Source organism: Ambystoma mexicanum, chromosome 12, assembly GCF_040938575.1.
Source record: "Ambystoma mexicanum isolate Mex_15411 chromosome 12, UKY_AmexF1_1, whole genome shotgun sequence".
In the NCBI taxonomy this organism is placed as follows: Eukaryota; Metazoa; Chordata; class Amphibia; order Caudata; family Ambystomatidae; genus Ambystoma; species Ambystoma mexicanum.
Window position 1 is genome coordinate 770,530,972 of NC_090936.1, and position 22,225 is coordinate 770,553,196.

General features: G+C 46.4%; 1 protein-coding gene across 1 annotated transcript in view; it reads left to right on the forward strand.

Moving 5' to 3' along the window:
• Nucleotides 1–21,242, forward strand: part of ZDHHC17 (zinc finger DHHC-type palmitoyltransferase 17) — a 1,301,491-nt gene extending 1,280,249 nt beyond the window's left edge. The window contains exons 16-17 of the mRNA XM_069629270.1: nucleotides 4,611–4,705; nucleotides 18,763–21,242. Coding sequence (XP_069485371.1) covers nucleotides 4,611–4,705; nucleotides 18,763–18,901 — 234 coding nt within the window. The 3' untranslated portion in view covers nucleotides 18,902–21,242. The remainder of the gene's footprint in view (nucleotides 1–4,610; nucleotides 4,706–18,762) is intronic.
• Nucleotides 21,243–22,225: the final 983 nt, after the last annotated feature.

Consider the following 22,225-nt stretch of genomic DNA (forward strand, 5'->3'; position numbering starts at 1 on the left):
TCTTTGTGCTTAAATTCAAGAATTTCAGCTTTATCCTGGAGAAGTCTGATTCCGCGTTGGACCTCCACCAGGGTGGACGCCTGGTCTTGGGTCCGGTCCTCGATCTCCACCAATCTCTGTTCGGCCTCTGCTACTCTTCGGTCAGTGTTTTCCAATTTAGTAGAGAGTTCTGTCATACATGACCTGAATTCGGACTTAATGTCCGCCATAAATGCCCGAATGTCATTCTTGGTTGCCAGGGTTCCCTTGTCCTCTGGGGGCTCCTGAGGGGAGGAAGCTTGAGAGTCTTGTTTCTTGGATCTTTCAGAGGACATCAGCATTGTAGCTATATCTGGGTTCTTTCCGAATTTCAGTTGCTTGGCCATCGTGTTTTCCTGTATCGGGAGAGGGCATATGCCCCTAAAAGGCTAGAGCAGCAGTATTACAGTCTCCTGGGTCTTTCAGGCGGAGTGGAGGGCCAGGCGTAGCTGTAAAGGCTGGAGTCCCTTATTAGAGAAGTTCACCGTGTTCTCGGGCTGTTCTCGGGTCGTAGGTTAGGGTAAATGGTTCTCGGAGTGGGCCGGGCGCCCCAGGAAGAAATTCGGAGAAATCAGGGAGGACAAATATCGTTGGTCCAGACCAGCTGCAGTGAAGAGGAGTAGCCAAAGGCCCAGGCGCTCCGCCAGTGCCAAGGAAAACACAAGGTGGCCCCTGGGTGGGGGGGGGCGAGGGACATTCGCTGCTTGCTGGGGAAAGGTGCCAGGGGGCCCGGGCCCTGGAGCCTGCGAGATCCACGTCCCCCTCGGAGCCTCGATGGTCGCCAGCCCCAGCAGCCGGGAGGCGGGGGGGGTCACTGGGTTCGGGCAGCCTGGTGGGGTTTTTCCTGCTACTTGTGGGGGGGGGGAGGCCCACCAGGGAGTCCGGTGTAGATGGCAGATTCTCCCCCCTCGCTCACCTCCAGCCACTCTCAGGGCTCAAGGATCAAAGTGCTCCCGCGGCAGCCCCACTCTCCCGGTGCCGGTCCAGGTCAATCTGTCTGGGTGCCTCCTCCCTGTGCGAGTCCAGGCCGGTGCGGGTCCCCCACCCGTGCAGCGAGCGGTCCCAGCAAGAGGAGGTGCGGGCTCCCAGGCCGCACCCGGGTAGCTCAGATGGTGCCTGCTGCTGTCAGTGACGGAGGTCAGCGGCGGGGGTCGGCTGGGCTCAGGCAGCAGATGGAGTGCAGCCCAGAGCAGGCAAGCGGGGGGAGAGCAGTTGGAGTCCAGGTCCAGATGTTCACCTCACAGGAGACTCCGGGTGTAGGCAGGCCCCAGGCTTCAGGCAGGGATATCCCGTTTGTGGCTCTCACTGGGCTTTACTGGCCCCCACCAGCTTCACTGTCTTTCACCTGCATGTCTCACTGGGCCTTGAGTGGGGTCCGAGGCCACATGCCCCTCATTGCTGCAGACAGGATCCGTGGGGTGACAGGCTGTGCATCCTTGGAGTCGGGCTCCCAGCCTGCATGCTGCCACCGCTGCCGACTGGAACAAGTCCAAGGAGCTAGGTGGGCTGGCCCCGTAGAGCGGATCCGGCACGCCGTTTGCGTGGATCGGAGAGCGGGAGCTGCGGAATCCCTGCTATGGGGCTCAGAACAACTCAGGCCGGGTGAGTGGGCAGGCAGGCAAGCAGGCGCGGGGGAGTCGTGTGGCACACCTCCAGAGTGCGCTGCCATGGTCCGCTGCGCTCGGCTATTCCCTCGCTCACCATGCAGTGGGTGGGGGGCAGCGCCTCCATGTGTCCCACGCCCGCCGTCCAGGGGCAACAGGTTCCCTCCAGTGTTACGAGGGAGAGGTGATGTTGCTGAGTCCCGGGGATGCTGGGCTTCACTCGCCCTCCATGCTTTCTCCGCTCCTCCCTCTTGGCAAAGTGCCCGTCCGCCATCTTGATGGTAACCAGCGCCGGCAGGCAGTTACTTCTTTTTCCGATTTCAGGGGCTCAGGAGGAAAGGCAGCCGCACATCTTAGCACCGAGTGTGCTTAGGGTGTTCCGGGAGCGGCAGCTATAATTTTGGATCTTATTCGAACATGGAAACCGCCAGGATTCTTGCACAGCAGCGGGCTTCCCACGGAGGCCGTTAGAAGAGCGAACACATCGATGGCGTTCTAGGCCACGCCCCCCCTGGACAAGACATTTTTAAAGCACTGTTTATACTGCATGTTTTTTAAAATGTTATTTAACAGTTCATTCTTGTGTGAAATGCAGATTGCAACAATGGCCCTCATTACAAGCATCGGCGGCCTACCGGTAACCTTGGTCCACCATTTCAGCTGCACGATAGCCCAGAAATACTGGGATATTACGGGCAGTGGAGGAACAGTACGTTTCCATTCGGAATGGGAACACTGAAGCACTGGAACCGTTAGCAATGGTGCTTCAGTGATTTTTCTGCTGGTAACGGCATGAACTACCAGTAGGTCAGGCCTGCCAGTAGTTCACAGCCCCTACCAGCAGACTGAGTGACACGGTCTGGAAAAGGTGCCAGTAACCGTTGTTACCGGCACTTTCTTTCAGACCGGTTCACTCACAATGAGGGCCAATGTATTTTTTACTATAATCTTTGTACTAAAAGAACACCACCATCACAAACTATTTTTGTATTGCAATAAACAATGTAAGAAATAGAATAAATGCCCTACACTTATTTAAAGCAACATTCCCGTCTAACGTAACTCCTTGGATGTGGAAACAAGGACCTTGAAGATCTCTCCTTCTGACTGTTCATGCCCTTAGTTGCAAACTATGAAACAAGTAAAATGTCAAATGCATTCTATCTGTAGCCCTTTAGCGGATCCTGGCAGACTGGTCCCTCCTTGCGCATACCCCTTATCTGCCCTCGCCCTTTCCAAGAATCTCTGTTCTTTGCTGATTTAGGAGTATGTTAACTGACCCTCACCCTCGCAAGGTGACACACAGAGAGGTTTGAACCACCAAATCACAAGAAGCCTTCTTACTTCCTGCACTTTCCTCCCTACTAGTGTTTCAAAACTGTGGTCAAGAAAGAATAGTATCCTCCGATCCTCATACTTGAGCGCTTTTTAGCACTGTCCCCCTCAAAATCCCATCCCGCTGCTGTACATTGTTGTGCATCTCCCTCTTCTTGCCCAAAGCAATCAGATAAGATGAAATTGTTCACAACTTCAAGGTTTGCAGTTGTTGGAAATAGCTGAAAACACCTATAACTGTTAGTCGACCTCTGTTTATTATACATCATTTTGTTTTCCAGCCTACAAACTGCTTCCACCACTGAATGTTGGAACGGGTCGAATCCCTGTTGTCTTTTACTTGGCTGCAGGCTGCATCGCCATTGAAGTATTGGCTTTCGCTTCCCCCTCTCTCAGCTTTTCTTCCATCACTACAATTCTGGTGGACAAACCGTCCACCTTTGCCTCCACCTTGCCACTTTATTGTGCACATCCAGGGAAGCCATTTGTGGTTTTTCTTCCTTAGAAAGCCCCAGCATTGGGTCCATGCTCGGTTCCACAGGCTATGCTGCTGACGCTTTGTTTGGCGAGCATGGTTTGAAATACTCCTTTTTATGCTAGGGTTCCTTTACCTTTGCCACACCATGTTCGCCATCAAGTTTCCTCTTCCTGGGGGGCGAGTCCATCTGCCAGCAGACAATAATGCACAGAGTTGTACCTAAGAGCTCCACACACCATTGATTGCTTCGAGGATGTACAAATACAGCTCCTGATCTCCCTAAATTAACAGTGTATATTACATGTGCAGTAGGCACCCTGAGGGTCTCACTTCTACAGTTTCTCATTTAAACCAGGCAGACCACTGCAGTGAATAACATTACCAAAGTCACTACACAAAGAAGTGCAGATTAGAGGTTCTCTGGTCAAGCCCAGCCACACCACACTTTAGAGTTACTCCTCCCCTATTGTAGCATATTGCAGCTCACTGTATGGGAAGACCACCTCTCAATCTTTGCGCAGATACAGTGCGGCAGAAGAGTGCTTTGGGCAGTTTCGGGCCACCCCTCCTCAACCGATGAGGTGCCAATAGCTACACCTGCAGGTCAGCCACTCTGTGGTCTCCTATGTACTGTGGCTCCAAAACTAGAGGCTTTGGCATCCTCTACAGAACTCTGTTGCGTTCTCCCACTCCATTGCAGTGGAAGAACACAACTTGTAACCATCTCCTCACTGCACCTTCAGCCTGAGCCAAATGTTCATATCAATGTATGGAGATGTCTGCAGCTGCCATCTTTTACTGTCAGTTGTACATGTTTTGAATACCCTGGTGTGACTGCCGTCACCCACCCGCTGTGGCCCCTCTGATATATGAAAACAGACCTGCCAAAGTAATGCGTTTCCCCCACCTTTGCATACCAGTCAGAGCGGGTCCACTTTGCTCGCCCCCAGGAGGGCGAAGTGGATTCCTCTCTCTTCTGGAACACAGTTACGGATTGCAGCAAATGTGATGCACGCCTATCCTGTTTCTTGAGCCGTCACACTGAAAACTTAGAGCAATAATTGCATCATAAGCATGTGCACTGTCACTGTAAATTCAGTGTGTGATAATATTGATTTCCCTGGTACGAATTCCAGGCACTCTACCGTGTTGACTATTGATATTTCTTTTCACAGATATCCTGTTTAGGTATTACAACAAATGAACGAATGAATGCCAGAAGATACAAGCACTTTAAAGTAACGACTACATCAATTGAAAGCCCATTTAAGTAAGTAACACTTTCAGTCTGTGCATTACTTTCACTTAATAAGGTATGTTAAGGCATGTTTGCTTGGCATATCAATGTCTGACCTTTCAGTTCCTGATGATCATTTCATCCCAGCACTAATAGGATGTATTCTATGGAAAACCCAACTAGTTTCTTCATTGCTTTTGGGCAGTATGTAGGAAGCATTTCCCACAAGGCAGGTACTGTTAAAAAGTGTACTATCCAAGTCACATTATTGCTTCTGTGGGTTCCATTTTCATTTTTAATGATATTAGAGCAGTGCATGTTTTTTTCTAGTTAGTCTGAAAGTGGTGGATTCACGCTCTAATTACCAGTAGACGCCTGCATTCCATGCTTCCCCTTAGTAGTTCTTGCTGTTTTCAGCTCTCTAGCCAGTCAAAAAGATTGGAACGGAGGCTCTAACTGACTGTAAGGGTCTGCATTTCAAGTTTCAGTTTGTGATGTGTACACACTGGGCACTGGACAAGGAGACACATGGTCAAGCTCTATCACAGGGAACCCAAGGTGAGACTGCCCGTTCTCTCCCTGCACAATCTCTAGTAGTAGAGTCCTTACCATGGGGCTCTGTTGTGCGCTAGGTTACCTATGCACTTGTTAGATGCCCTATGCCCTAGTTAGACGCCCTCGGTTCAAGACCATCAACTTGGGTGGCTAGGATCCTCCCCATGGCACTCTAAATCCTGCAGCATCGCCTTGTGTTGGCATTGGGTTCCTTTTGCGAACCCATAATGCGCCAGCAAGTTTAGGCAGTGGCCATTGTCACGGTGCTCAGGAGTTTTAAAAGGTAAAACTCCTAGTTATAGCTGTTCTGCTTACCAGAACCACTGCTCACACCCGGCTCCAGTCACAACTCCATTTCCTTTTTGCTTTCCAGATTTTTGCCCTCAGTGCCAACTGTAAAAAGCACCCATGTACTTGGATAAACTACCTTGAACTCAAACGTAGGTCCTCCCAAGTCACATACACTTCTCTAGTGCAGCACTGAGTACTGAAGGGAAGAATGTCTGACCAGAGTACCAACAGCTGGTCAACAGAGTCCAGTGATGTTACTTCTCAACCAGGAAGAAATAAATGAATTCCCTGCTCAGCAGCAGCAACAAATGCAGCTCACAAAGGAAATAACACAGCCAACCAACATTTAACACTAGGCTGGCCAGCTACCAAGCCCAAATGGGGGCATGTAGCTTGATAGGGGTGACATTTAGAGGACTATACATATAACTCGGAGCTATCAGAACTGAAATGAAATTAGGAAATAAATTAACTAGTCCCTAAAATTGGACATGCCTGCAACAGCATTTCAATAAGTAGAATTGTATCTGAGCTGGTGCCTAAAGTAGGAAGAGCTACTGTAGAGACAAAGTTCTGTTTGCCGGGCTTCCCGGTGGGGTTTTGAACGTTAGAATCTCAGGGCATTTAATGAATCTTAATTTTTGGGGTGTTTGTCCTTTTCACCAAACAATTAGCTGTGAAAGTGGTCCATTTTCTCTCTTCTACATATGAGGAGAGGGGCTCAAAATAAGTTGTGAATAAAGCTCTAATGGTGAGAGTGTTTGGAGTCCACAGTTGAAATCGCAAACCTTGGTAACAAATGAAGGAGAGCAACAGCAAAGATCTCTGCTGCTAAGAACGTTCTGCCGAAAAGAAGTACAAGCAGAATCTTATAAAGCAAAACATCATCATACATGACGTAATACATAAGTAAAAATCTGCAAGGCTGTTTGGATGGACCCTATACAGGTACCACCTTTATCCATATGGGATGGCAGTTTATTGGTCCCAGCCTAGGCCGTCGTCTTCCATCAGGTGGGTGTTGCAGGGCTCATCTTCTTCTCATGTTGAAGGTCAGACAACAAATTATACTCCTACTACAGCTTGTTTATCACACGTAGTGTGCACTTGGCAGGCCTCAAGATGGGCATACAGGAGGTTCTGGGGCAATCTAACCTTCACACATACATTTCACTCCCTCCCTCCTCGCCATCCGGCTCCAAGATCTCCACCCTCGTTTTGAACTCTAATGTATCCCTCTGAGCACCTTGCAATACAAACCACATAACTGTCGCTTGAACGATATACCCTGGCCATCCTCTTTGAACATTTCAGGACTCGTTACTTTCGGGTTGCTGGTCAGAGGGCAACTGGTGCCATGGAATTCGGGGATCTTAGGGTTTAGTCAGTTATATGGGCTATTACTCGTGGTCACCCGTGGATGGGCCGGTTCATGCTTTGGTCAGTGTGAGATAACATGCACACCAGGCGCCAGTCTCTGATCGCGGCCTTGTAGGGCACATTCCTCTTGGGTAAAAAAAATACATCTTTGCAACACTTTCAAGAACAATTAATAGACGGTGTAGCGGGTGGGGGTGAAAACTGTCAGCTCAGGCATGACTGGTGATTTCTGTGGCCTCATGGATTTGGGCCTAGTGCATGTAATGCTGCATTTACCGCACATGCCTTCCCTTAATATCTATGCAGAATAGCGATGCCGCCAGTGCCTTGGGCCACACCATGTAGTTACACTATAATTGGTTATATTAACATGGGGTTCTGCTGGACGGAAAGGCATCCCTCTCACTGTCCCCCTGCCCCCTGGCTCATCACAGTGCCTCAAATGCATCTCGTCATACTTTAAAGTGCCTTGGGGTGGGGGGTGGCCCCTTCCCAACATTCCCCCCTTTCGTTACTTCTACGGTAACACATTCTGGAATAGCTCTGCACTCCCGCTCCCCAGTTTCTGCATCCACGTATGGCTTATTCCTCTTTACTGGCACCCACGCCCTGTACAGCGATTGCAAACACCCCCCGCCCATGCGCGTACTCTTCAGGTGAACAAGTCATGTAAATGCATCCTCGCCTCCCCTGCCAGTTCCACCCAAACCTCTATGGAATTTTCAGGATCAGGGGGTGGGAAAATGATAGTGTGGTATAAGAGGAGCCACTTCATCTCCGTACAGGATGGGGAATATTTCCTACTTTGGGCCACCCTGTGGGACATCGGTTTGTACTTCAAAGTTTTTTGTTTCGCGAGGTGCTTTTGAACCCCCAATTGATACCCTCATTCTATCGCTATCAGGTGGCACAGCATCGACTATCTAGCTGACAAGTGCAGAAAATGACCAGGATGAACAGAATGATGATCATCTTCACGATTGCTCCTAGCCACTATGGGGCCCAGTTAAATTTCATATTTAGCCAATCACTGTCTGAATTCTTCCCTACTTCATGCGAATACCCAGGCCATGGATGGCTGGAATGATGTGGGATAATGGTGCATTTTCCACGTCTTCTGACGCGTTGAAGGTACAACAGGAATCACCAAATTGTTTGCAAACCCCAACCTCCATCGCTGTTAACATGTCCAGCACATAGCGATTTTGCATTGTCATAAGTCTCAACGCCTGCATCTCGACCTTGATCACTTTGAACTCATTCTGTGTCGTTCGCGAGCTGGACCAGTTCCCACTTTACTATTTGCAGCCATTTGGCATTAGCTGCAGTCTTCACTCCCGGCAACAGTAAAGAGGCGAAAAATGATTATGCTGAATGCAATGTGGAAGTCTTTAGAAATGTAATTCAATCTTCTGCTGGAAGTGTCCTTTTCCTAGCCGGATGTTGGGCTCTTGCGTGGATAGCAAGCTCTTATCTTCAGTTTGCACTGCGGGGAAACCCGTTGGCCCCTCTGCAGGCAGTACCCCCCCCCCCTTAGATGGTCTTCTGGGATTACTAATGGCACTTAATGCAATGTGGCCAGCGAACAACAGCACCTCCATGATGCTGGGAGGTGCAAGTAAGCTTGTCGGTGACAGATCCGTAGTAACCCATCAGCGCTGCCGTGCCTTTCTTCATGTCTGTGATCAAGAGTTTTATTACAATGTTCGCTCGAGCCGACAAAGACTGTACCTTTGCTGCGGAAACAGTCTATTTTTCTTCCTTGTGCACTTGCACCAGATTTTCCATCATTGCAATCCACAGCAGCTTTGTCCAGATTTGTGCACGGAAGTTCACCACTCGTGCTATCTTTTGCTTGTTATATGTTACCAGTCCTCCTGCCTAGCAATATCTCACACAATCCTCCAGCTGCAAGTACTGACCCACAATAATAGATGTATGTACACAATCTCTAATTCATTTCTCTACGTCTCGGGTCCCTACTTAAACTATGTACATTAGTCACGTCCATCTTCTTTCCTGAAACAGAAGCACAGGCACACAAGACAACAGAAAAGGGGAAAACATAAAAGATGTACACTGTACAAAAAGGAGAAAGAAAGGAGAGGGGGAGGGAGAGAGGGACACTCCCAGAAAAAGAAAAATACAGAGCTAGCAGCTGTGCTTTGGCCTGCAACTCGGACGTGCCACCACACCCATGTCGCCTCTTGACAGGCCAGTGAGGTAATCAGGGTACATGTACTGGTACCCCTTGTCTTTAAGATAACTGAAGCACCACTGTGCTCTCTGGAGGTGCCCTGTGAATGTCGGAGAGAGAAACCCAGTAGCATAATTCTTTCACTTTTACAGCCAGGGGAGTACAAAACACCACCTTGTAGGGACCTTTAAACACAGGGTTCTTCCACCTGCGCACAAAATTGCAAACATAAATCTAGTACCCAGGCAGCAGTGGTTGAGTTGTTATATGCTCAGGATCGGTCACTGTAGTTTGTGCAGCATCGGGAATCTGCGTAGTCACATTCTTGGGAGGTGCGATCTGTCAGGAGTTAATGGCCCGAGTTAGTGTCGTCAAATATTTTTTAAATTCCTCTCCTAGCACCGCTGCAGCCCTGTGCACATAAAACACCCATCTGACAGGGGATATGGGGGTATGCATACGCCAGCCAGTGACCACCTCGTGAGTTGATGGATGATGATCCTTACTTGGCTGGGTGCGTAAACTGAAAAGGGCTAAGGGCGAACTGTGCACCTAGTTTTTCTTCAACGTGGTACACAATTTGGATTACTTGCTTTTAAGGAGGCCATTTATTCTCTCCACGCCGCCATTGGGCTGTGGGTGATAAATCGAGCACATCTGATGCTTGATGCCAAGTAGTGCTGTAACATGTTGGAATAACTCATTGAAGAAATGTGTGCCATTATATGACCTCAACCTCGCACACACCCCAGCGCAGGTAAACTTCCAGCACTAGAAACCTTGCAGCACACTTGGCATCTGGGTGCGCAGATGGCCCTGCTTCCACCCACCTTCAGAAAGGACAGACCACCATAATGAGGTACCTGGATCCATTACAACGCTCACCCCTATCTGTGTAGTCTGTGTAATTCACGAAACGGCCCAGTAGGGCGGGGCAAGGATAGTGTAATTGTTCAAATGATACTGCTATCAGCTACTGGGGCATTACTGTCTTCCCAGAGCTCTCCTGCCTCCATGACAAATCTGTCAGATTGCTTACACCCTCTTTGTAACCACAACTTCTTCTCCCTCTCAGGCACCCTTCCTTGTAGTTCAATAATCTGGGAGCTGGGCAATGCTTTGTAAGGCACTGGATGCTTGCTTGTGGGTGGTGCAGTCACAGCATACTCGGTGGGCATTTCGTTTGGCAGATACTCTGCCATTTTTGCGGGTGCATTGCCCCTCAATATTTCATCTGTCCCGTGATCATGGGTGGCGCACTTGATGACCACCACAACAGATGGCTGCGATGACGCTCCTATCATCATGTCTAGCAGCACTGGGGATCGACCTCCCCCTCCCCTTCCAGCAGGAGAGACTGTTGTGTACCGTTACTGTAACGTACGCCGAGTCAGAATATATCGTGACATGGCACCCTTGTGACGCTCTGTGCTTCGATGAGTGCACAAGTTCTGCTGCTTGTGCCGAATAGTGTGTAGGCAACCTTTTCATGACCAACGGCTTGTACTCCCCTCCCTCAAGTCATACCACTGCTGCCCCTGTCCATCCTCCTGATCAATTCTGGATGACCCATCAACGAAAAGTATCTCACCCCCTGTCAACGCACAATTCCTTGCTTTGGGGGTATCATCTTCGTCCCCCTAATATGTGGCGCAATTGTGCGCCGTCAGGTCCTCTGTAGTAGGCATATCTGTTAAAAAGGTGGCAGGATTCACTACGCCTAACCACAAAGATATGGGGTATAGAGATGATGATCTCATATGCCGATGACCTTTGCGTAGTCAGGGTAGATTTGGACCTTTCTAGAATAGCAAACAAAGAATGTTCCACATATGTTATTGAGCACCCCATTACGATCGTAGAACCTGTCTCTAAAGCAAAAGCAGCAGCTGCCAATGCTTGTTAGCACGCAAACTGCCCTTGCATCACTGCATCCAGAGTGCCACTATAATAGGGCAATGGGCAATGGCTTGTGGCCCATCATCTTTTTTGCGTCAGCACTGCTGTCATAAGATGATCCTCAGAATGTGAGAACAAATATAATTCCTGTGTGTAATCAGGGGTGGCAGTACAGGTGCCGCACTAATCACTTCCTTTAAATCGTTGAACTGCCTAATCATTTCAGCCGTTCACTGTAACTTGTGGTCCTTTGTTTTTTGTGCTTCCGTAAGGGCCTGTAGGAGTGGTCTTGTGTATGCTGCATAATCTAAAATCCATGCCCTACAGTAATTAAATAGGCCCAAAAACGTCTGCATCTCCTTAACTGAGGCGGATCTGGGGGTGGGGCGAACAGATGCTGCCCTGTCAGATAATATCCTTTTCCTATTTGTCGATATATTACTTCCTGTTGGCAATATTTCAATTTAGCCTTGTCAACCTTGTACCCCTTACAGGCCAGCAATTGCAGGAGTGCAATGGAGTCCCTTCAGCAGTGCTGTTCACTGTCACTGCACACTAGCAGATTGTCCACGTACTGGATAATTGTTTTAGGCACATGAATATTCCCTATAGCCGCATGCAGTATTCTGTTAAATATGCTTGGGTTCTCACAGTACCCCTGAGGTAATCTAGTGTGTTTGAACCTCATCTGACTCTGCATAAATGCTGTGAGGTACCTCGACTCCGGGTGGAGTGGAATCGAGAAGAATGCATTTTTCAAATCCACTACAGTAAAATACATTGCTGCTTTGTGGATGCTATGTAAAATTGTCTTAGGATTTCTGCACCACATCATTTAGGGGGCGCAAGTCCTAAATCATTCTCCAATAGCCCCCGTTGATTTTTTTAACTGGATATATTGCATTATTACACAGGGATGTAGATGGCACGATAATCCCCTTGTCCAATAGGGCCTGTATGGTTTTTCGAATGCCCCCCTCCACCTCTGTTGACAGTGGATATTGCCTTACCCTGGCCAGCACTGCACCTGGCTTCAGGGTTATACGCACAATTGTTACCTCTTTCAATAACCCTATATCATGTGGAGTTGTAGTCCACAGCTGTGAAGGCACGTGCTGTAAATCTTCATTGGGAAATGGGGATAAAGTCACTGTGGCCATTAAAGGACGCTGCACTCTTAGATACTGTATCATCATGTCACATGGAATGCAAATCTCTAGTATTTCCTTTCTTTGTCGTTATTCTCAAACAGTTTGTCATCTGCCATCTCCTTTAGCTGCACGGTTGGGTCTACACAGAGCACTGTGCGCTATTCACACCCGTCCCTATCCATTCCCAATAGGACAATCCTTTTGTCTAAAACCAACAACCCCTGCAGGTACACGACAATATTGTTCCTGCCACCACCTCAGGCGACACAGCTGGTCAACAAAAATAAAAAATCAGTGGGGACTCTCCAGGACTGCTTGGCAATCTGGGGGCACCTCATTCACAAGCACTGTAATACCATAGATGAACATGTCCGGGTCTGCAGGAATCCCGTGGACTACCACCTCCCTTGTCATTGTGTGTATTATCAACATCGCCCTTACTGCATACATCCCAAACGTGGAACATACTACTCCATGTTCTGTAAATGATCAACTTACTGAGCAGGTCCCTACCCAGTAATTTGACAGGAGAACTCTCGGAATATAGTAAGGGCGCCTGTACTACCTTCCCTCCCACCTTTACATCCAACTCCTCAGTGTATGGAACCTTGGAAATAGCCCCAGAGACTCCCTGCACGTCAAGGTATTTTCCTGATAGTGAAAAGTTTCCTTCCATGATATGATTTAGTTGCACCAGAGTCCACCATGAATAGAACTTGATTATTTCCTATCTGCGCCTCCACCAACGGTTCCTCTTCAGGGTGGATAGTCGTCGACAAAACCCGGCATGCGAGTGCTGTCTGTGGGCTGTCCTAATCGGGATACGTGCTTGTTCCCCTTGGGAGAACGTGAAGGGGCTACCTCCTACTACTACTGCTCCCCCAAAGGGAGCGACAGTCCTACCTGGCACCCTAATTACTGTTGCTGTGATGGGTGCCGCGCTTGTGCATCTGGTGCTTGGGGCTTCTGATTATAAGTTTGGTGTTAGCTCAGTGGATACTCCTGATTCTGGTACCCTAGACCTTAGGGTCCCTGGGACCCTTGGCCCTGTTGCTGTGCACCATAATTGTACCCCACTGCAGACCTTCTTCTGCATTCCCTTGCTAAATGCCCCCACCTTAAACAATTCCAACATTGAGACTGTCTGAAACCACCTCCCCTGGGTCCAACCCCCCCCATCCTCCTCCTGCCCCTCGAAATACCCCTCTTCCTTACTGCAGCCCCCCTTGCTGCCACTGTGGGCCAAGGTACAGTTGCCCCGCCCCACTTTCCTTGTCCTCCTTCGCCTCATACAGCGCCGCAATGGTGGCACTCACAACTTGTTTGGTATTCTCAGCTCCTTCTGCCTGTACTGCCGTCGGCACAGGCACCTGAACTGCTACCTTTCCCAACTTTTTCTCCACCAATTTCGCTTCATCCCCCTGATGCCTTTGCATGGTTTCCCTCTCCCCCTCCTGGATCCTTTTACAGTGGTGCACTATTGTACTCTGTATTTCCGGCCACCCCTTCGCCTCAATACCCACAATCTCATTCAGCGCCTTCTGCACTTCCTTCGGCAAGCCCCTCTTTACGATAAAATAAAAGAATCGTACTGATTGATCCCACGCCCCTCCCGTCTCGGTTCTCCATTTCTCTTGCATCTTAATAATAAATCTAGCTGGGTCTTCATCATCCCCCATGGTATACTGCATCAAAGTCTGTAAGTCGGGTGTATCTATGAAGGCTCTCCGTAGTGCGTCTCATACCGTTGCCCGAACTTCATTAAACGATGCAACATCATGCGCATCGTCCCCCAAGGTTACTCCCGGGAATCCGGCCTAAACCCATACATACCCAGCCTGATCCCCAATTACAGAAACCAACAGGCTCTTAAGATCCCCTACTGCCAGGAGCACCCCTGCCGTTTGTTTTTCAAATTAGGATATCCACTTACTCGCCTCTACTGTGAGCTGCGGGAGTGCCTTAATTAAATTATTCTTATCCATTTGGGGCCAGGGCAAATACTGTGTCCTCCCTGACCCCTTATGGATGAGATGCATATGCATCTTTGCCCTACTTCCCACACCCTTCATCGTGATTCCTCTTCTCTTTACAAATGCCATCCAGCCGGCCATACTCCTTAACCTGCCCTGCCCCTAAACCTCTTCCTGAGGGGTATTCTTAGCGTCCTCTTCACCCCTCCCTTCACCTTCGCTCTGCTCCTCCGTAAAAGAGTCTGCATCCTTTTTACTCCACCTCCTCTCCCAACACCATATTCTCCTCTCCAGGATTATCCACTCACCCGGGCCCCTTTCCTACTCGACACCTACGCGTCTTATACCTTCAGTATCCATCTTGAGCAGTGCTTCCCCTGACTTCCGCTCTCTCGACCCTTCTCTTAATGTACTTATTTCCCTCACTGTTCCTAGGGTTGTCTGTATCCTTTTCAGTTCTATTAGTAATTCCGTCATCCTCAAACTCTCTAGACCTGTAACCCGTCTATGCCGGTTCTTTGGTTAGGTGGGGTATACAGAGGTGGAGGAGCGGTAGCCTGTGATACTGGCACTGCGGGAGACCCTACCACAGCACAAGCGGTCCCTATCGCGGCCGGTTCATAACTTGGATTAGTGTACCCTTCTGCGGGGTATGTTGTCAAGGGATATAATGCCCTACTCTCCACTGGCTTCCCGCCTTCTCCTTCTCCCTTTCTGCACTTCCCATCTTGCTGTCTCTGCCCCTCGACTCCATTCTCTTGATCCCCTACATCGCCGAACATACGCGAAAGATTGAGGATCTCTTTTCTCTTCTGTAGCTGCTTCCCCTTATATTTTGGTACTAAAAATGTGGACATGTGTTCCAAAATACTCTTATTGGGAGAGCCCTGCTCTGGCCATGGGCAGGGAACCCCCCCTCCTCCCGTCTCCGCGATCCACTGCTTATGATATTTCTCCACACTGTTACGATACAGTGGCAGGGCCTTGTACAGGTGCTCTAGTGGTGTTCCTCCCCCCATGCTAATGTCTATCTCTTACTGACCCCACAAAGCCCTTCTAACGTGCCATGCATGCTGCTGCTTGCTTGTAACAACAACAAAACAGACACAAAGAAAATCAACCCCCACCCTTCTTTCTCACCCTTGCATGCGCACACACCGCTCCAGAGAATCGGGCAGCACCCCACCTCAATGCAACGCACAACAATACCGCCCCTACTACATAAACGATACCACTACCTTTTATTTCCATAATCCTCCTTTAAATGCTATTCTGCCTTGTAGTACCACCGTCCCTCCCCTTCGTAGGAGGGGATCCCTTCCTTACCTTTGCCTTACCTTAAAATGCCTTACCTTATAATACTTTTACCAAACCACTCAACCAATAATACAAATTTTATCAACGAATAACCTTACCCTCATCCACGTCACATCAATGAGTTGGCTATCCACGTACTCTCACCTTTCACACTTCCCCCATGCATCTATCACCTACTTGTTATCTCTTACAAGAATCTATTTACATGTGCGTGCTCACCCCAACTCTTCTGTCACAGGATTCCAACACCAGCCAGCACTCTCCTCAGAGCCGCGCCTTGCTTCAAAGAGCAGAGAGGACTTTTCTTAAAACGGCTCCTGCTAAACCACACGAAACATGTTTTTTCGAGGCCATTCGCTGTAGGTAGGCACGACTCCTTATGGTGAAGCGGCCAGGAAGTGTCCGCAGGTATGGAGGTGCTGGGATCACGTTGGGGTCACCAATTGAAGGCACGCCCTTGAACGCTCACACCAGAGAGAATACAACCCGCTAGGGAAGAAAGGGCCAAGTTGATCTTGTAAGGATAACCAGTTTAATCTCGCACGCAGAAGAGAGCAACAGCTAAGAACGTTCTGCCAAAAAGTAGTACAAGCAGAATCTTATAAAACAAAACATCGTCCTACGTGATGCAATACATAAAGTAAAAACCTGCCCGGCTGATTGGATGGACCCTGTACAAGTACCACCTTTATCCATATGGGATGGCAGTTTATTGGTCCCAGCCCAGTCCCTCCGTCTTACATCACGTGGGTGCTGCGGGGCTCATCTCACGTCGAAGGTCGGACAACAAATACTATACAGCTTGTTTTATCACTCGTACTGTGCACTTGGCAGTCCCTAAGATGGACACACAGGAGGTTCTGGGGCACTCTAACCTTCACACACACATTTCACTCACTCCCTCCGTGCTATCCGGCTCCAAGGTCTCAACCCTCATTTTGAACTATGATGTATCCCTGCCAGTACCGCGCAATACAAATCACATGACTTTCGCTTAAACGATATACCCTGTCCATCCTCTTTGAACATTTCAGGACTTGTTACTTTGGGGTTGGTGATCCGAGGGTAACTGGTGCCATAGAATTTGTGCATTTTAGGGTTTAGTCAGTTATATGGGCTGTAACTCCTGGTCACCCGGGAATGGGCCGGGTCATGCTTTCGTCAGTTTGAGATAGTATGCACACCAGGCGCCGGTCTCTGATGGCAGCCTTATAGGGCACATTCCTCTTGGGTGAAAAACACATCTTTGCAACACTTTCAAGAACAATTAATAGACTGTGTGGTGGGTGGGGGTGTGAACTGTCCTCGTGGGAGCTCGGGCATAACTGGAGATTTCTGTGGCCTCATGGATTTGGCCCTAGTGCATGTAATGCTGCATTTACCGCACAGGCCTTCCCTTCTGCCGGCTGTGCCTTGGGCCACACCATGTAGTTACACCATAATTGGTTATATTAACATGAGGTCCTGCTGGACGGGAAGACGTTCCTTTCACTGTCCCTCCTCCCCCTGGCACATCACAGTGCCTCAAATGCATCTCGCCTTCTTTTTAAGGGCCTAGAGGGGAGGGGGCTGCCACCTTTCCAACATAACCCGTCAGGAGAGCAAATTGGGGTTACAGGGGCACATACTGTTTTTTACAGGAGTCTCAAAACTGAGCCAGTGAGGATGGATGGTGTACCTTGGAAAATGAATTTGTGTTGGCTTGGTAGAAGTACACAAGTGTTTTTGTACAAAACAAACAGAAGATTTCAATAGAAGATGGCCAGTTCTTTTGTTTTTTGGGGGTTTGGTGAGAGAGTTGAAGTTCTTGGTACATACTTGGGAGATACATTGGACAAAGTCCATGGAAAAAGCTTAAGTAGCAGAATTGAGACAGAGCACAGTAAGAGCACATCTTTTGGGTAACTTGATTGCAGCAGGGCACAAAACATCAAAGAATGCCATTTTAATGCTGTGCATTTAGCGCAGGGAGAATACACCTAAGCTCAATAGGTCTGTTTTTTAGCTCTACAGTATGCAGACGGTAAGTGAAAACTAGAGTCAATATTACTCTTTTGCATAGAATATTATACGTTGTTTCACAAGTAAATGGGAGTAACATGTTGGGGTTGTTCGGCAGTGCTTTCGTATTTGGGTATCTAACAGTGTTGTATGGTTTCATAGAAAAGCTTTGTTTAGAAACAGTGCTAATAATCACTTCTGCTTGTAGGGTGCAAATGTTCTGTTAGTTCGGGAAGTTCACCTTGATAACTGGAAGATTCAAAGAGTGCTAACCTGAATACACCACATGGCATGCTTAATCTCCCGTTTTAGATCTCACAGGAAAAATACTTTATGCACACTATAGTCATATCTCAAATTAATCTCTTCGAATCTCTGGCCAGCTAGTCCTTTTTCTGCAGTTGTGAAGACTTTCACTCATTTGCATGGGAGAATTAAATTCTCCAAACTATTTCATGAAGTGTTTTTTTGTAACAGGCTATTGCAGGTTAAGTTGACTACCCCAATAGAGACTAATGCCACTGGCCTGTGATAGTAACGGAAGATCAACATTTCAGAGAGCAGGGCAGCTGGCCTATGTTTAGAAGCTTTGCTATATGTATTTCAAATCAGCTTTGTTACTGATAAACATCAAAACAAAGTACTCTTCCTATTCGGCATAGTCGGAAGTAATCCTTTGCAATAAACCGTTATTATTTTGGAACTAGTCCTTTTTAAAAGATGATCAACCTCTATCGCCATCTCAGTTGGGTGTGGGATGTTCTTGCTTACCAAATCTTCGAGTTTGGCACGAAATAGTGCCCTTCAACATAATAACAGGTACGTATATTTATCTGGTTTGAAAGCCATTTCGATGGTTGTTTTTCAAAGATGATCAGCATATATAATGTTGTAATGATTGAACACTGCATCACCAGAGCCATGTAAAATCAACAGACCAACTTTGAAAAGCAGGTGTTTGCTCCATCCTATTTATCCAGACACTCAATATGTGGCAAGTCTGTAAACAATCTAGATCACAGCTCTTCTTCCTTGAGCAGCTCTCGAGATGTTTTGGACAACAACTCTCATCAGCCCTCGCCAGCATATTCAATGTGGGATGTGTCATGGGAGTCGTAGTTCAAAACATACGACGAGCTGAAGGTTGCAGACCCCTTGTCTAGATCAAGCCTGGTATGTTAATAAACATGACCTTCCAGATCTCGTGTTAATTGTGTTGTGCATGTACACTTTTTACCTTCAGCAATGTACTACATCTCTGAATGATATAGAATACTGCCAAATTGGTTTCATAATTTAATGTTGAACCGTTTCTGTTTTTTTTAGCCATGGATGTATAAGAAATATTATAGACTTCTTTGAATTCAGATGCTGTGGTCTCTTTCGGCCTGTTATTGTGGACTGGACAAGGCAATATACCATAGATTATGACCAAACTACAGGGTCGGGCTACCAATTGGTGTAGCTTAAAACTCCTCGTGGGATCATATCATATACCCAAGTGGTGCCTGAAAATGTCTCTCAAATCCACGCCCCTTGAACTGTAGCATGCTATTTGTGGGGCTAACTATGAATTTTGCGGTACCTTCTCTTCGTCAGGATTTTACTAACGAAAGAAAACATGGACAGAACAAACTGCCAACGCTGATGAAGGAAGAGGAAGATCACAATACGATTTTAGACATCCTTAATATGCGAGTTACTTGGAGCAAATGGGACTGAAATTGTGTACATTGTTCGTTTTTTTTATTTAACACTTTTCATAAGAAATGTAACTTGCAGTATTGCTATACTAAAGTCACTCTGCAGTACGTGGAAAAGAAGCGACTCCTTTTCTTATTGGAAAAGCTCTACTGGAATGGGTACCTCCTGCCTAAAAGTGAAGTTTGAGCCAGACAAACGGTGGTATCATTTCATTCCTGTAATGTGATCATACACCAGTGTGATTTGGTGTTCTATTTGTGCAAAAAATGTGCATTGGAATACAGTGCTAAATAATCATGTGGTTTTTACGAAAAACCATCTGATCAGGTAAAGCACATGAAAGAACTGTTTGACACAAAATGCGTGGCTTATATTTTATGTCCATCAGCTGTCCGTCATCTGTTTCTGATGCAGTACAAAAACTGTGGTGAATATGCTGCAGTAAAATTAATGTATCGTACAGATTTGATTGAACCTGATGGTGTCAGTGCAGTTTCCCAGGTCACAAAGTCCACCTACAATTCCTAATGGGGCCATTCTCATTTCTCCTATTTTAATTTAGAATACATTTTTATCACTCCGCTGTTTCCAATGGAATTGTCAACCAAAGTGAAAAAGAGGTTCCCTTCCATTGGTCATTGCCTTTTGGATGACATGTGAAAAATAGAAAGGGTTCCTTGTCACTGGCGATTTCAGAAATATAAATGATTTTGCTGCCTATGGTTATCCCTAGTTTAAGTATTTAATTTGACATTTTATGCAAATCTAGTTTTTTTTTTTTTAAATTGATCATTACTCCTGTTAAACCTTTTGATAGCTATGCACCAATCGGCAGTGTAATGTCCTGATTTAGTTCACTTCCGCGAGGCCGCCACAGTTCACCAACGGATATGGGCAAATCCAGCATGGAAACATTCTCTTGACTGTGGAATAAATAGTACGCTACTCTGTCAGCTAGTCCATGCATTGCTTATGCCAGATTGTTCCAAATGGTAAAAAGGTGCTAGTTGAACTCATTACCATACCTTGTCATTCTAGAAATGACAATTGTAATCTGTTTATTTTCCTCAGTATTGTTTATGGCTCAGAGACACACACATGGAAGACAAGTTCCACTTTTCCATAAAGTCTTTTGATTGACATATTTTTTTTTAAAATCGCCTTCATTTTATTATTTTAAGAAAGATTTGCAGTACAATATTTCTATCCATGTCCATATTTTAAGCAAAGATGCATACCTCTTGGGTGTGTAGACTCATTGGTGGTGATTAGTGACTCCTTCAGGCTAGCGTCACTGATCAGCAGGAAGTTTTAATATGTATACATAATATAGCCATTATGCGTTAACGGAAAAGATGTGGGATATAGGAAGTCATGCTTGTTGTCCAGCATCAAAGGGCATGGAAACCCACCATGACAGTTTTTTTCACCAACCACGTGTGTAGAGTTTTTTTGCAGTTCAAGCCAACAGTAGTTGTGGATGCAATAAAGAAAAGCTACTATATGCAAAATTACACTGACCAACTTCAAGAAATTCTCTGGTTGAACCTGTTACTGTAGAGGGATCGTACATTGGAAAATGTTCCAGAGGTGGAGCCAAAGATATGAAGAGAATGCATATTTTTTTTGAAAGAAGAATTAGTCAGTCATGCAATTTCATGCACAACAGAAGTGTGAGCATGTTCCTTGTAAACACATGCCAAAATTAAATCACTGGAATTAAAGTTCTTCACATTAATATAACATGTTACTGGCAAAAAAGACTCTAACTTGGATCAAGTAACACATTTGTATCATTTGTTAAGCTACACGTGCCGGAATAGCAAAGGTTAACAGTTAATGTATTACAGTGGGGTTTTCAGGTTATTTGATGATTGAATGTGATGCACTGATACGATTTCTGTTTTTGATTTCCTAGATAATCTTGGTGAGTTACTCACTGCTCCTACGTATTGTTTACAGAGCCACTGAGAAATGGATTATTGTTCTCTAGAGCTGTACAAAATAAGTGGTTCAAGAAACCCTGTCAGGGGAAATGCCCTGAAAGCAGACCTGGAGACCATTGTAAAGAATGTGTATCTGTATATAAATAATTTATCGAATTGGTTTGTCTATGTGGATGTATGTGTTAGTGAATTCAAAGCTGCTTATTTCATTTTCTCCAGCCTACAATTTAGAAAGACGACCAATGGGCTACAAGTGATGTTCAGTATGCTGTCCGTAGGCATTACACCCAGTAAGATCACTGCATGTTTTATGCTTGGCAAAATAGCATTCCCTGCAATGTTCTGAATTGTAGGTATTTAAATATTCTAGTGTTATTGCCGCCCCTTGCCTTAGGAAGAGGAGCCGTGAAACTGTAAATATTTGATGTTCATTATTTGCAAGTAGAGATTAATTTCACTGATAGCACAGTACATATATAGTTTGCAAGTATCATCTATCAAGAATTACAAGAGTTGTACACAAATGTTTATCACCATGTTGTATCGACTTTATTTTCCAGAGATTTCCCCCAATTTTATGGAGGGGCGGCAAGAGATACCACTTTGTCACAATCCGGACATTAAGATAACAGATGAAATGCTAACACTGAAGTAATAAGTGTCTCACCTGCCTATATTGTTTTGTTTATCAGTGTTCAAAACAAATGCATGCAACATAGTTTTGAAAGTCCTTTATTTTAACAAAGCGTTTTTTAAAGAGCATTATTCTCAATATTTATAATTTTCCATTGCCTTTTGCAGTCAGGTAATGAAAAATCTGTACAAATCTAATGGGGTAGGTTGTTGTTTCCGACATGTTTTTTGCAAACAATTGTACTTGCTCCGCATAAATTAAAATTGACTGCATCTATCCGAAGCGCTTGTTCATTATGTACATTTACCATTAAAAAGTGATCTTGACAGATTATATTAATGTAATATAAAAATACAAGTGGAAAATATTTTTAAAATATTAGATAAAACCATGCTATTTCTCGTCATGCACTGACGAAGCCCTGCATAATGCATGGAAGTCTGAATAATTTTGAAGGATATAAAGCCCTTAATATGTGAGCACATGTGTTCCTCCTAGATTGTGT